The sequence below is a fragment of the Sphaerodactylus townsendi genome, linkage group LG03 (assembly GCF_021028975.2).
Source record: "Sphaerodactylus townsendi isolate TG3544 linkage group LG03, MPM_Stown_v2.3, whole genome shotgun sequence".
In the NCBI taxonomy this organism is placed as follows: Eukaryota; Metazoa; Chordata; class Lepidosauria; order Squamata; family Sphaerodactylidae; genus Sphaerodactylus; species Sphaerodactylus townsendi.
Window position 1 is genome coordinate 120,558,349 of NC_059427.1, and position 13,883 is coordinate 120,572,231.

The 13,883-nt window shown below is 57.9% G+C and overlaps 1 protein-coding gene across 1 annotated transcript in view; it reads right to left on the reverse strand.

The window, feature by feature from the left end:
• Positions 1 to 7,184: 7,184 nt before the first annotated feature.
• MYO15B (myosin XVB) overlaps positions 7,185 to 13,883 on the reverse strand; it is a 98,552-nt gene continuing 91,853 nt past the window's right edge. The window contains exon 17 of the mRNA XM_048487407.1: positions 7,185 to 7,409. Within this exon, the coding sequence (XP_048343364.1) occupies positions 7,185 to 7,409 (225 nt within the window). The remainder of the gene's footprint in view (positions 7,410 to 13,883) is intronic.

The window sequence follows — 13,883 nt, forward strand, 5'->3', positions numbered from 1 at the left end:
GTCCGCGAAGCAGCTACGTTGGGCTGATTTTTTCTCCCGCTTCTCCTTCACCGTCCATTTTTTCCCTGGAAAAACCAATAAACTGGCTGATGCGCTGTCTCGCCTTCCCGGGGAGGGGGGCGGTTCTTCGTTACGAGATATCCCGCGCACCGTGCTCTCCCCCTCCCAGCTGGGTATGGCTGTCACTAGGTCACAGACCTCTGCTCCTCCTCCCCCTTCGCCCATTCCGAGTATCGTCTCCCCCTTCCTGCGGGAACTCGAGGAGGCGGGGCTCCGCGAACTTCCAGCGGAGGAAGGAGACTCCCAGATACGCTTGGAGGATGGCGTTTGGAAACGGGGGGGATGTTGGTACGTGCCTCCCCCCCTCCGCAAGCAGGTTCTCGAAGCCTGCCACGATGCCAGGTCGGCTGGACATTTTGGCTTCCTCAAAACGCTACATCTGGCCCGTCGCCAGTTCTGGTGGCGCGCCATGCGCAAAGACATTGAGACTTATATCAAGGGATGTTCGGTCTGCGCTGAGGCCAAGTCCATTCCGGGAAAACCCCACGGCCTTTTAAAACCTCTCCCTGTTGCCTCCCGTCCCTGGGAGGTTATTTCAATGGATTTTATTACGGATTTGCCGGAAAGCCAGGGAAACACTGTTTTATGGGTAGTGGTGGACCTGTTCTCCAAACAAGCACATTTTATCCCCTGCACCACCATTCCCTCTGCCCCTAAATTGGCGCGATTGTTTATTCAACATATCTATCGCCTACACTCCGCCCCCTCCAAGGTGGTGTCCGACCGTGGGCCCCAATTCGTCTCCAAGTTTTGGAAGGCTTTCCTGGGCTTGTTGGGAACCACCCCGGCGGTTGCCGCCCCCTACCACGTTCAAAGTGACGGTGAATCAGAGAGGACGAACAGAACTCTAGAGCAGTATTTACGTTGTTACACTAACTACCATCAAGACAATTGGTGCGAGTTAATCCCATTTGCAGAGTACGCTTACAACAATGCCATTCATAGTAGCACACAGAAACCCCCCTTTGAAATTGTGTCTGGGCGTTCTTTCCCACCACTGCCCCAACTGCCCACGGAGGCGCTACATCCTCCAGAGTTCGAACAATGGATTACATCCCTGGCTGAGGGGTGGAAGACAGTCCAGACTGCCCTGCAACAAGCCAAGGACTCACAAAAGTTTCAGGCGGATAAACATCGTTCTGACTTCCCTTTACGTGTGGGGGCTTGGGTTTATTTGTCTACTAAGAATCTTAGAGACGTTCACAAATATTCAAAACTGGGCAAGAAATTCGTGGGTCCGTTTAGAATTACAAAAGTGATCAATGATGTTACTGCTCGTTTAGAACTGCCTAATTCCTTAAGTAATATCCATCCCGTCTTTCATTCTAGTTTGCTCAAGGAGGCTCCCGCTTCCGATGCCTGGCACGACCCTCCGGAGAGACCCCCGCCGACCATAATTGATGGCCACAAGCACTATGAAATTGACGCTATTCTGGACTCTCGCTTTAATCGCAATCGCTTGCAATACTTAGTTTCCTGGGTGGGATATTCCTCCGGCCATAATCAATGGGTCTATTCGGAAAATATCAATGCCCCCTCCCTTATTTCTGCCTTTCATCGTGCTTTTCCTCCAAAACCGGGGGGGAAGGGTTCTTTCTTAGGAGAGGCAGAGTGTAAAGATCTCAGTGGTGCTGAATCTCTTCACAGCCGTTTGGCCTTGACTGAGTTCCCTGGCACGGGCGACGGGCCAGAATCCGCAGCAACCACACTGTTATCTCGTAGAGTGAGATGAGAATTCCGTTCCCATGAGAATGGGACTGGAGACACCGGGAGGGGGATGGGACAAGGGGGTTATATTCTGTAGTTTAAGCGGGAGGCCCCATTCCAGTCATGCCGTGTGTATGAGCTTTCTAAGATGTCTGAATAAATGGTCTTTCAACCAAAAGCCTTTTATTTCTGCCTCGTTGGAATTCCTTACATTCTGCTATAAAACAATGGTTAGTGAACCAGTATCAGGAATGTATTCACAAATGCTGTCTGCTCCATTTTAATAAATTGGATTTATATTTTGAATTGATTAGAATTACGCTAGACTTGGAACCTGACCATTGGGAACTCAAGGGGTTGCATGCACCATTGCTCCGATACAGCCAGCTGTCAACGGAGAAGAAGAAGAAGAAGAAGAAGAAGAAGAAGAAGAAGAAGAAGAAGGAGAAGGAGAAGGAGGAGGAGGAGGAGGAGGAGGAGGAGGAGGAGGAGGAGGAGGAGGAGAAGGAGAAGGAGAAGGAGAAGGAGAAGGAGAAGAAGTAGTAGAAGAAGAAGAAGAAGAAGAAGAAGAAGAAGAGGAAGAAGAAGAAGAAGAAGAAGAAGAAGAAGAAAAAGAAGGAGGAGGAGGAGAAGGAGAAGAAGAAGAAGAAGAAGAAGGAGAAGGAGAAGGAGAAGGAGAAGGAGAAGAGGAGGAGGAGGAGGAGGAGGAGGAGGAGGAGGAGTTTGGATTTATATCCCCCCTTTCCCTCCTGCAGGAGACTCAAAGGGGCTGACGATCTCCTTGCCCTTCCCCCCTCACAACAAACACCCTGTGAGGTGGGTGGGGCTGAGAGAGCTCCGAGAAGCTGTGACTAGCCCAAGGTCACCCAGCTGGCGTGTGTGGGAGTGCCCAGGCTAATCTGAATTCCCCAGAGAAGCCTCCACAGCTCAGGCGGCAGAGCTGGGAATCAAACCCGGTTCCTCCAGATTAGATACACGAGCTCTTAACCTCCTACGCCACTGCTGCTCCAAAATGCCCTCTGTGACTGCCAGAGTCTTCCAGACTGCATCTCTGGCCTACCCAAAGGCTCAAAGGTCACTCAGGAAAGCAGCGGTTTGCTTGAAAGTGGCCACTTGACAGTTAGACTGCAAATTCTTTTGTCAGTTTCTTTCGAAAGTGAAGTCTGATCAGCCTGTAAAATTGTACTTGCCAGTGTGGTTCAGCCAACCTCGCATTCCAGCCCAAAGCGGGCTCCCACAGCTTTTTTTCAAGGTGCAGATAAAAATGTAAAATGCAGCCTGACTGAGCATTTGTTTGGAAGATGGAGACGTCTGAGCGGAAGTCGCTGTCACACATCCGAGAAGGCGCCATCCATCAATCAGCGGAAGATGTTTCGTGGTGTATTGGCTGTGTCTACAGTTTAATGGCTCCATTTGCATTGGGCGAGGGGGTGGAGGTCTCCTTTTTTTAGGTTTTTTTAAAAATATTATTATTATTATTGAAATAAATTTTAACACAAACAATTAATTACAATAACAACAATAAAATATTATTATTTATTAAATTTAGTATATTATTTAGTATATTATTTAGTATAAATTTAGTGTATCATTTAGTATAAATAGTATATATTTAGTATAAATTTAGTATATTATTTATTAAATTTAGTATACTAAATGTAGTATATATAAAATAACACATGAAATTGCAAGAAAGAACACCACAGATCCATACATATACAGCAGTACTTCTTAACTCAATGAGATGTCTATAATATATATTATTATTTCGTATTTAAACTATTTGTAAACCATAGGGGGCTGCAACCCGCGGCTCTCCAGATGTTCATGGACTACAAATCCCATCAGCCCCTGCCAGCATGGCCATCTGGAGAGCCGCAATAGATAAAACATGAACACCTTCCTCTTTCTTCATATAATCTACCCATTCCACCCAATTCCCTTCATATGTTTCAAAAGGTAAGTTCTAATTTGATGACTCATTCGATCAAGCACATAAAAGCGTTGAGCTTTTTGGATCCATTCACCAAATTTTGGTAAATCATAGATTTCCATTTCTTGGCCAGAACTATTTTCGCCGCCATCAGCCTATGTGATTTCAAAGTACAATCATTAGCAAAGGACGGACCTAATAGATCATTGGTCAGATCTCCTTCTGAAGTTAAAGAAAAACTCCGTATAAAAAACACTCCTCCAGTGGCGTAGGAGGTTAAGAGCTTGTGTGTCTAATCTGGAGGAACCGGGTTTGATTTCCAGCTCTGCCGCCTGAGCTGTGGAGGCTTATCTGGGGAATTCAGATTAGCCTGTACTCTCCCACACATGCCAGCTGGGTGACCTTGGGCTAGTCACAGCTTCTTGGAGCTCTCTCAGCCCCACCTCCTCCTCCTCCTCCTCCTCCTCCTCCTCCTCCTCCCCCCCCTCCTCCCCCCCCCCCCCCTCCCCCACCTCTCCATGGCAGATTCTTCTTCTTCTTCTTTGTTTTTTTGTTTTTTTGTTTTGTTGAAGACTTTCAAGCTAGAATCAACTGACTGTGGTGGGGGTTTTTTTGGCCTGTGTGGCCGTGGTCTGGTAGTTTTTGCTCTCAACTACCAGACCACAACCATACAGCTCAGAAAAACCACAACAGCCTGGGTTTTTTTTTTGTTTAAAACGTTTATTAGCCCCCTTTTTACTGATGGAGCTCAAGGTAGCCTACAATATAGATAAAATACATAAAATAAAATACATGAAAACATGAAAACCAACATTTAAAAATCACAATTCAAGACTGTTAGTAATAATACCATCTTTGCCTCTTCAAGATTGACAGTGAGTGGGCCAGGCAGAAGAAGCAGAGTTTGGATTTCTGCCCCGCTTTTCCCTCCTGTAAGGAGACTCAAGGTCTCTTACCAACTCCTTCCCTTCTTTTCCCCCCAACAGACACCTTGAGAGGCAGGTGGGGCTGAGAGAGTTCTCAACAAACTGTGACTAGCCCAAGTTCACCCAGCAGGCTTCATGTGGTGGAGTGGGGAATCAAACCTGGTTCTCCAAATTAGAATCCGCCACTCTTAGCCACCACACCGCATTAGCTGTCATGGGTTTATCAGGGAAGGTTGTTCCAAAATTATGGGGCTGCCACAGAAAAGGCCCCTCTTGTTACAACGACGTAACGAGTTAAACTAATTAAGCTCAAAGAAGCTCAAGCCGATACAGAATAAAATCAGAGAGGTATCTTTATTCGGCCAACTGCGGGCAAGACAATATCAGGGGAGCCACACCAAAATGGCGGTGCGTTCTCACTTTTATGGTATTAATGACAAGGTATATCAAAATGGCAGCAAAGAATACACCCCAAAATGCCCACATCATCAATCAATCATACAAAAGGTGGAGATTTTCCCGGCTCCCACAGCCCTTTGGGGTTGTCCAAAATCCCCATTGGAAGATGTCAGTATTTCGCTCTTTGACATTATATGAATCAAAAACCCTTGTTCCTTCTTATCATTAATGTTTCTAGCTGCCCTGTGTTTCAGACAAAGAGCCTGAACTTTCTCATAGGCCTTTCTTGTGTCTCAGGAAAACAAAGGGCAACTTTAAGGTATCTTTTGGGTACAACGGGATCTCGAAAACAGTTTAGTTTGCACATTTTGTGTAATTGTGAACAAAGGGCCATTTTTGGAGTTATTAGGCTAAGCTAGCAACATTAAAAGAATAGGTTTAAGGCCTGCAAGATTTCTTTGGTCAGCAGCGTTATGGTTGCCATCTCTCTATTAAAGGAAAAATAATGGAGGGAAGGAAGAAATAACCTTTCTGGTTGAGTCTAAAACCTCTTTTCTCTTTCTACTTTCTCTTTCCCTCTTTCTACTTCATTCTGCGCCTACACTCTCATGCACCAAGCAGACAAGGTTTTTTATTATTATTATTATTGGGATAGTCAGAGCAGAAACAAAGGGGAAAAGATTGTCCTTCAGATACCCTGGTCCCAAACCATTTAGGGCTTTAAAGGTCAAAACCAGCACCATAATTTAGGCTCAGGCATGAATCAGTAGTGCAATTGCTGTAATAGTAGGGGTACATTTTCCTGATCATTGGCCCTGAGCGGCAATCTATTCGCAGTGTTCTGCATTAGCTTCAGCCTCCAAACAGTCTTCAAGGGTAGTCTCAAGTAAAGACATTGCTGAATGGGCCTGCATTTGGCATGCAGAGGGACCAAGGTCAGTCCTTGTATCTTCAGTTAAAAGGATATGGTAAGAGGTGATGGGAAAGACCTCTGGAGGGCCACGGTGAGGCTGAGGAGTCAGGGAAAGGCTGCTTCATGTGTTCAAGGGTGAAGCAGGACAGAAGAGAAGCAAAGATAGAAACTGGCTGGGCAAAATAATGAAGAAGAAGAAGAGGAAGAAGAAGAAGAGGAAGAAGAAGAAGAAGAGGAAGAAGAAGAAGAGGAAGAAGAGGAAGAAGAAGAGGAAGAAGAAGAAGAGGAACAGGAACAGGAAGAAGAAGAGGAAGAAGAAGAAGAAAAGGAGGAAGAAGAAGAGGAAGAGGAAGAGGAAGAAAAAGAGGAAGAAGAGGAGGAAGAAGAGGAGGAAGAAGAGGAAGAAAAAGAGGAAGAAGAGGAAGAGGAAGAAGAGGAAGAGGAAGAAGAAGAGGAAGAAGAAGAGGAGGAAGAAGAAGAGGAAGAGGAAGAAGAAGAGGAAGAAGAAGAGGAAGAAGAAGAGGAAGGAAGAAAAAGAAGAAGAAAAAGAGGAAGAAGAAGAAGAAAAGGAAAAGGAGGAGGAGGAGGAGGGGAGTAGTAGTAGTAGTAGTTGGGATTTATACCCCACCTTTCTTTCCTGTAAGGAGACTCAAGGTGGCCTACAAGATCCTTTCCCTTCCTCTCCCCATAACAGACACCTTGTGAGGTAGGTGGGGCTGGAGAGTTCTGAAAGAACATTGACTAGCCCAAGGTCACCCAGCAGGAATGTAGGAGTGCGGAAACACATCTGGTTCACCAGATAAGCTTCCATCACTCAGGTGGAGGAATGGGGAATCAAACCCAGTTCTCCAGATTAGAACCCACCTGCTCTTAACCACTATACAACACTGGCTCTCAAAGTAGTCTAAAAAGTAGACTAAAAGTAGTCCCTGGGTGTCCAGGTTCAGGCCAGGGGGATGCAGCCAGGAGAGATGGTTTAAGGAGAAGAAATCTATATCAACGAGAGCCCCCGTATCCTTGCTGGGGCCCCGTTCCTTTCCAAGGGGGAGATATCTCGGTTCTGGCTTTACCCACAGGTGCCTGCAGCGAGAGACGAATGAGGCCCGGCTCTGCTCGCATCGACAAAGGTTATGTCCAATTATCCTGTTGCATTTCAAATAGATGTGTAACTGAATGCGAACGAGCCGCCATCAATAACATCGGAGCGTCTGTTTATTGGCCTGCCTGGCTTATCAAAATGTGATCGTTAATATTCCCCAGCGGTCGCCGCCGAGCGACAGCCGAGCCCCTCGTCCCGCTGCGCTTCCAGCTGCCCATTCATCTTCCGGTGTCCCCATTGATTTTTCTTAAATGGTCGTGGCTGGTGGAAAATTACCCGGCTCTTTAAACAACCGGCCAGTCCGAAAAGCATGTCCTTCACCGGCTCATCTTCACCTGCTCGTTTTTTTATGCATTCGAGATGCAGATCTGTCTGGCAAAGTGACCCTCGAGACAGAAGCGGAGCGATCCGAAATGCCTTTTGACCCAGGGCAAGACTAAGCCGGACGTTTACTCCAACCCAGTTAAAGTTGCCAGCCTCAAAAAAGGGATCTGGTGATCTCTGGGAAGGACAGTGGATCTCCAACCCTCCCCAAGTCCCAGCATCCTCAGCATCCAGACACCAAAATCTCCAGGAATTTCACAGTCTGGATTAGCAAACCTGGAGCCAGCCCTTTACCTGGGGAAAATGTATCCCAGTCAGTGGTGGGATCCAAAAATTTTAGTAACAGGTTCCCATGGTGGTGGGATTCAAACAGTGGCGTAGCACCAACGGGGCTGGGCGGGGCACGACGGGGGCGTGGCCGGGCATTCCGGAGGCGGGACATTAATAATTTCTCTGTTACTGTAAAAAACTCTTACTGTAAAAAAAAAGTTCCTAATTTCCAGCTGGTGTCTTTCTGTCCATAATTTAAACTCATTATAGCAAGTCCTATCGTCTGCTGCCAACAGAAACAACGACTTCTCCTCTAATTGACTGCCTGTCAAATACTGAATACTTTCAGATACTTCATTTTGTTTCTAGAAATCAAAAGAAGGAGACTTTCCTGAAACAAGGCACTTTACCATATTTCTAAAACATGTTTTTAAAACAGCCCAACAGGGAGAATTATCCAGTTTTCTACCTTCGCTAACCAGCCACATAGGAAACAACAGGACTTGATGGTTTTTGGACCTAATGGAATTTCTAATGGAAAAGCGGACCCAATGAGCAACCCCCTCTCGGCACACACAAATAATTAGTAACCCGCTCTCGGGAACTGGTGAGAACCTGCTGGATCCCACCCCTGACCCCAGTGCGAAATCTGCATTTTCCACCACCCCCCCTCAATATGGGCGAACACCACCCCCCCACCACGACTAAACAACTTTTTTTGCACCAGATCATCTCAAAGGAGGGGTGGGGGGGTGATTTTCCACCCACCCCACGTGACTAAATGGCCACTGGCCGGGGACATTGGATCCCACATGTCCCCTTGGGTGGAATGCACCTGCCTTTATCAGCAAAGACTCAAGTTCAAGTTCAAAGACCTTTATTAGGCATTAAAACATAGCAGAACTAAGTAATCCAAATACAGTTTTACAAAATAAAACAGGTACTCCTGTTTCAAAAATGCATACATCAGAGCGAAAGAGGAGACCAGGAAATCATTTCGTAATAGTGAGCAAGAATTTGGCCACTATGTCCAGTTGCTTGGGATTCTCTGTATTCAGAAGATAGTTCAATTTAAGATTAAAAAGGCTTGGATGGACCAGTAAGGGATCCCCTAAAAACAGGTTTGGTCTAAAATTGTTAAATTTTGGACAAACTAATGAAATGTGCTCCAATGACTCCTCAGCAAAGACTCAAACGAACCCTGGATGCCCGACCTTGCATTTCCTAAGACTCCTTGAGCTTTGGAGAAGTGCCATTTCTTGATGCCAAATTACATCACTGTTGTTGTTTTTTTAGCATGTGGGTGATTTTCCTTTGAAACGGAACATGCATTCTCTTCAGTGGGACTGATTGACTTGCCAGGAATGGAAGCCGAGGAGAAAATAAAATAGCTGCACCAGTCAGATAAAAGCAATAAAGAGATAAAGAGATAAAAGATAAGAGATAAAAATAAGGGCAAGGCTGATGGTGAAAGTAAAGCAAAATATAAACAATGATATAATAACATATAGCTAGGCTAAAGATTCTGCATGCATTTTGGCCACGGACTTCTTCAAGGCAACCTGTAATATAAAGTACAAAATTTAACAATAGAAGAAGAAGAGTTTGGATTTATATCCCCCGTTTCTCTCCTGCAGGAGACTCAAAGGGGCTGACAATCTCCTTGCCCTTTCCCCCTCACAACAAACACCCTGTGAGGTAGGTGGGGCTGAGAGAGCTCTGAGAAGCTGTGACTAGCCCAAGGTCACCCAGCTGGCATGTGTGGGAGTGCATCAGGCTAATCTGAATTCTCCAGATGAGCCTCCACAGCTCAGGCGGCAGAGCTGGGAATCAAACCTGGTTCCTCCAGATTAGATACACGAGCTCTTAACCTCCTACGCCACTGCTGCGTAGATACTTTGTTCAAATTATGTCACTCAATAAGACATTCTTTTAAAACCCAAATTGCAATGGCAAGTATATACAAAACCCAAATTGTAATGGCAAGTATATACAAAACCATTTAGTATAACCACTACACCTTATTCTGTACCTATGGCTACATGAAACAAAATGAGGGAGAGAGAGAGAAAAAATGTATGTATATGTATGTATATGAGATCAGGTAGATAGACTGCCCAACACTCAACAGGTTACGGCTCAGTTTCAAGAAGAAGAAGGAGAAGAAGAAGAGTTTGGATTTATATCCCCCCTTTCTCTCCTGTAGGAGACTCAAAGGGGCTGACAATCTCCTTGCCCTTCCCCCCTCACAACAAACACCCTGCAAGGTAGGTGGGGCTGAGAGAGCTCAAAAGAACTGTGACTAGCCCAAGGTCACCCAGCTGGCGTGTGTGGGAGTGCACAGGCTAATCTGAATTCCCCAGATAAGCCTCCACAGCTCAGGCGGAAGAGCTGGGAATCAAACCCGGTCCCTCCAGATTAGATACATGAGCTCCTAACCTCCTACACCACTGCTGCGAAGATTAACAAGAATCTTCCCTCTTCCTGGATGAAAGAAGCTATAAAACTGTTCCTTTTCAAATGTACCTTCAGCAAGAATACAAGATCAGTAGCAGTTGCCAGCTAAAAGACTATTTAAAGCACTGGGTGTTTAGTTGACACAATATCTCTCAATTATTTTACACAAGCTGACGCTGGTGTTGGCAGCTCCAAGTTGAGAAATTTCTGGAGATTTGGAGGTGGAGACGGGAGTGGGAGGCAGAGTTTGGGGGTGGGGAAAGCAACCTCCCCAGGATATAATGTCTAGACCAGGGGTCTGCAACCTGTGGCTCTCCCGATGTTCATGGACTACTGGGGGGGTGGGGGGGGGGGGGGGTGGGGGGGGGGGGGGGTGGGGGGGGGGGGGGGTGGGGGGGGGGGGGGGTGGGGGGGGGGGGGGGTGGGGGGGGGGGGGGGTGGGGGGGGGGGGGGGTGGGGGGGGGGGGGGGTGGGGGGGGGGGGGGGTGGGGGGGGGGGGGGGTGGGGGGGGGGGGGGGTGGGGGGGGGGGGGGGTGGGGGGGGGGGGGGGTGGGGGGGGGGGGGGGTGGGGGGGGGGGGGGGTGGGGGGGGGGGGGGGTGGGGGGGGGGGGGGGTGGGGGGGGGGGGGGGTGGGGGGGGGGGGGGGTGGGGGGGGGGGGGGGTGGGGGGGGGGGGGGGTGGGGGGGGGGGGGGGTGGGGGGGGGGGGGGGTGGGGGGGGGGGGGGGTGGGGGGGGGGGGGGGTGGGGGGGGGGGGGGGTGGGGGGGGGGGGGGGTGGGGGGGGGGGGGGGTGGGGGGGGGGGGGGGTGGGGGGGGGGGGGGGTGGGGGGGGGGGGGGGTGGGGGGGGGGGGGGGTGGGGGGGGGGGGGGGTGGGGGGGGGGGGGGGTGGGGGGGGGGGGGGGTGGGGGGGGGGGGGGGTGGGGGGGGGGGGGGGTGGGGGGGGGGGGGGGTGGGGGGGGGGGGGGGTGGGGGGGGGGGGGGGTGGGGGGGGGGGGGGGTGGGGGGGGGGGGGGGTGGGGGGGGGGGGGGGTGGGGGGGGGGGGGGGTGGGGGGGGGGGGGGGTGGGGGGGGGGGGGGGTGGGGGGGGGGGGGGGTGGGGGGGGGGGGGGGTGGGGGGGGGGGGGGGTGGGGGGGGGGGGGGGTGGGGGGGGGGGGGGGTGGGGGGGGGGGGGGGTGGGGGGGGGGGGGGGTGGGGGGGGGGGGGGGTGGGGGGGGGGGGGGGTGGGGGGGGGGGGGGGTGGGGGGGGGGGGGGGTGGGGGGGGGGGGGGGTGGGGGGGGGGGGGGGTGGGGGGGGGGGGGGGTGGGGGGGGGGGGGGGTGGGGGGGGGGGGGGGTGGGGGGGGGGGGGGGTGGGGGGGGGGGGGGGTGGGGGGGGGGGGGGGTGGGGGGGGGGGGGGGTGGGGGGGGGGGGGGGTGGGGGGGGGGGGGGGTGGGGGGGGGGGGGGGTGGGGGGGGGGGGGGGTGGGGGGGGGGGGGGGTGGGGGGGGGGGGGGGTGGGGGGGGGGGGGGGTGGGGGGGGGGGGGGGTGGGGGGGGGGGGGGGTGGGGGGGGGGGGGGGTGGGGGGGGGGGGGGGTGGGGGGGGGGGGGGGTGGGGGGGGGGGGGGGTGGGGGGGGGGGGGGGTGGGGGGGGGGGGGGGTGGGGGGGGGGGGGGGTGGGGGGGGGGGGGGGTGGGGGGGGGGGGGGGTGGGGGGGGGGGGGGGTGGGGGGGGGGGGGGGTGGGGGGGGGGGGGGGTGGGGGGGGGGGGGGGTGGGGGGGGGGGGGGGTGGGGGGGGGGGGGGGTGGGGGGGGGGGGGGGTGGGGGGGGGGGGGGGTGGGGGGGGGGGGGGGTGGGGGGGGGGGGGGGTGGGGGGGGGGGGGGGTGGGGGGGGGGGGGGGTGGGGGGGGGGGGGGGTGGGGGGGGGGGGGGGTGGGGGGGGGGGGGGGTGGGGGGGGGGGGGGGTGGGGGGGGGGGGGGGTGGGGGGGGGGGGGGGTGGGGGGGGGGGGGGGTGGGGGGGGGGGGGGGTGGGGGGGGGGGGGGGTGGGGGGGGGGGGGGGTGGGGGGGGGGGGGGGTGGGGGGGGGGGGGGGTGGGGGGGGGGGGGGGTGGGGGGGGGGGGGGGTGGGGGGGGGGGGGGGTGGGGGGGGGGGGGGGTGGGGGGGGGGGGGGGTGGGGGGGGGGGGGGGTGGGGGGGGGGGGGGGTGGGGGGGGGGGGGGGTGGGGGGGGGGGGGGGTGGGGGGGGGGGGGGGTGGGGGGGGGGGGGGGTGGGGGGGGGGGGGGGTGGGGGGGGGGGGGGGTGGGGGGGGGGGGGGGTGGGGGGGGGGGGGGGTGGGGGGGGGGGGGGGTGGGGGGGGGGGGGGGTGGGGGGGGGGGGGGGTGGGGGGGGGGGGGGGTGGGGGGGGGGGGGGGTGGGGGGGGGGGGGGGTGGGGGGGGGGGGGGGTGGGGGGGGGGGGGGGTGGGGGGGGGGGGGGGTGGGGGGGGGGGGGGGTGGGGGGGGGGGGGGGTGGGGGGGGGGGGGGGTGGGGGGGGGGGGGGGTGGGGGGGGGGGGGGGTGGGGGGGGGGGGGGGTGGGGGGGGGGGGGGGTGGGGGGGGGGGGGGGTGGGGGGGGGGGGGGGTGGGGGGGGGGGGGGGTGGGGGGGGGGGGGGGTGGGGGGGGGGGGGGGTGGGGGGGGGGGGGGGTGGGGGGGGGGGGGGGTGGGGGGGGGGGGGGGTGGGGGGGGGGGGGGGTGGGGGGGGGGGGGGGTGGGGGGGGGGGGGGGTGGGGGGGGGGGGGGGTGGGGGGGGGGGGGGGTGGGGGGGGGGGGGGGTGGGGGGGGGGGGGGGTGGGGGGGGGGGGGGGTGGGGGGGGGGGGGGGTGGGGGGGGGGGGGGGTGGGGGGGGGGGGGGGTGGGGGGGGGGGGGGGTGGGGGGGGGGGGGGGTGGGGGGGGGGGGGGGTGGGGGGGGGGGGGGGTGGGGGGGGGGGGGGGTGGGGGGGGGGGGGGGTGGGGGGGGGGGGGGGTGGGGGGGGGGGGGGGTGGGGGGGGGGGGGGGTGGGGGGGGGGGGGGGTGGGGGGGGGGGGGGGTGGGGGGGGGGGGGGGTGGGGGGGGGGGGGGGTGGGGGGGGGGGGGGGTGGGGGGGGGGGGGGGTGGGGGGGGGGGGGGGTGGGGGGGGGGGGGGGTGGGGGGGGGGGGGGGTGGGGGGGGGGGGGGGTGGGGGGGGGGGGGGGTGGGGGGGGGGGGGGGTGGGGGGGGGGGGGGGTGGGGGGGGGGGGGGGTGGGGGGGGGGGGGGGTGGGGGGGGGGGGGGGTGGGGGGGGGGGGGGGTGGGGGGGGGGGGGGGTGGGGGGGGGGGGGGGTGGGGGGGGGGGGGGGTGGGGGGGGGGGGGGGTGGGGGGGGGGGGGGGTGGGGGGGGGGGGGGGTGGGGGGGGGGGGGGGTGGGGGGGGGGGGGGGTGGGGGGGGGGGGGGGTGGGGGGGGGGGGGGGTGGGGGGGGGGGGGGGTGGGGGGGGGGGGGGGTGGGGGGGGGGGGGGGTGGGGGGGGGGGGGGGTGGGGGGGGGGGGGGGTGGGGGGGGGGGGGGGTGGGGGGGGGGGGGGGTGGGGGGGGGGGGGGGTGGGGGGGGGGGGGGGTGGGGGGGGGGGGGGGTGGGGGGGGGGGGGGGTGGGGGGGGGGGGGGGTGGGGGGGGGGGGGGGTGGGGGGGGGGGGGGGTGGGGGGGGGGGGGGGTGGGGGGGGGGGGGGGTGGGGGGGGGGGGGGGTGGGGGGGGGGGGGGGTGGGGGGGGGGGGGGGTGGGGGGGGGGGGGGGTGGGGGGGGGGGGGGGTGGGGGGGGGGGG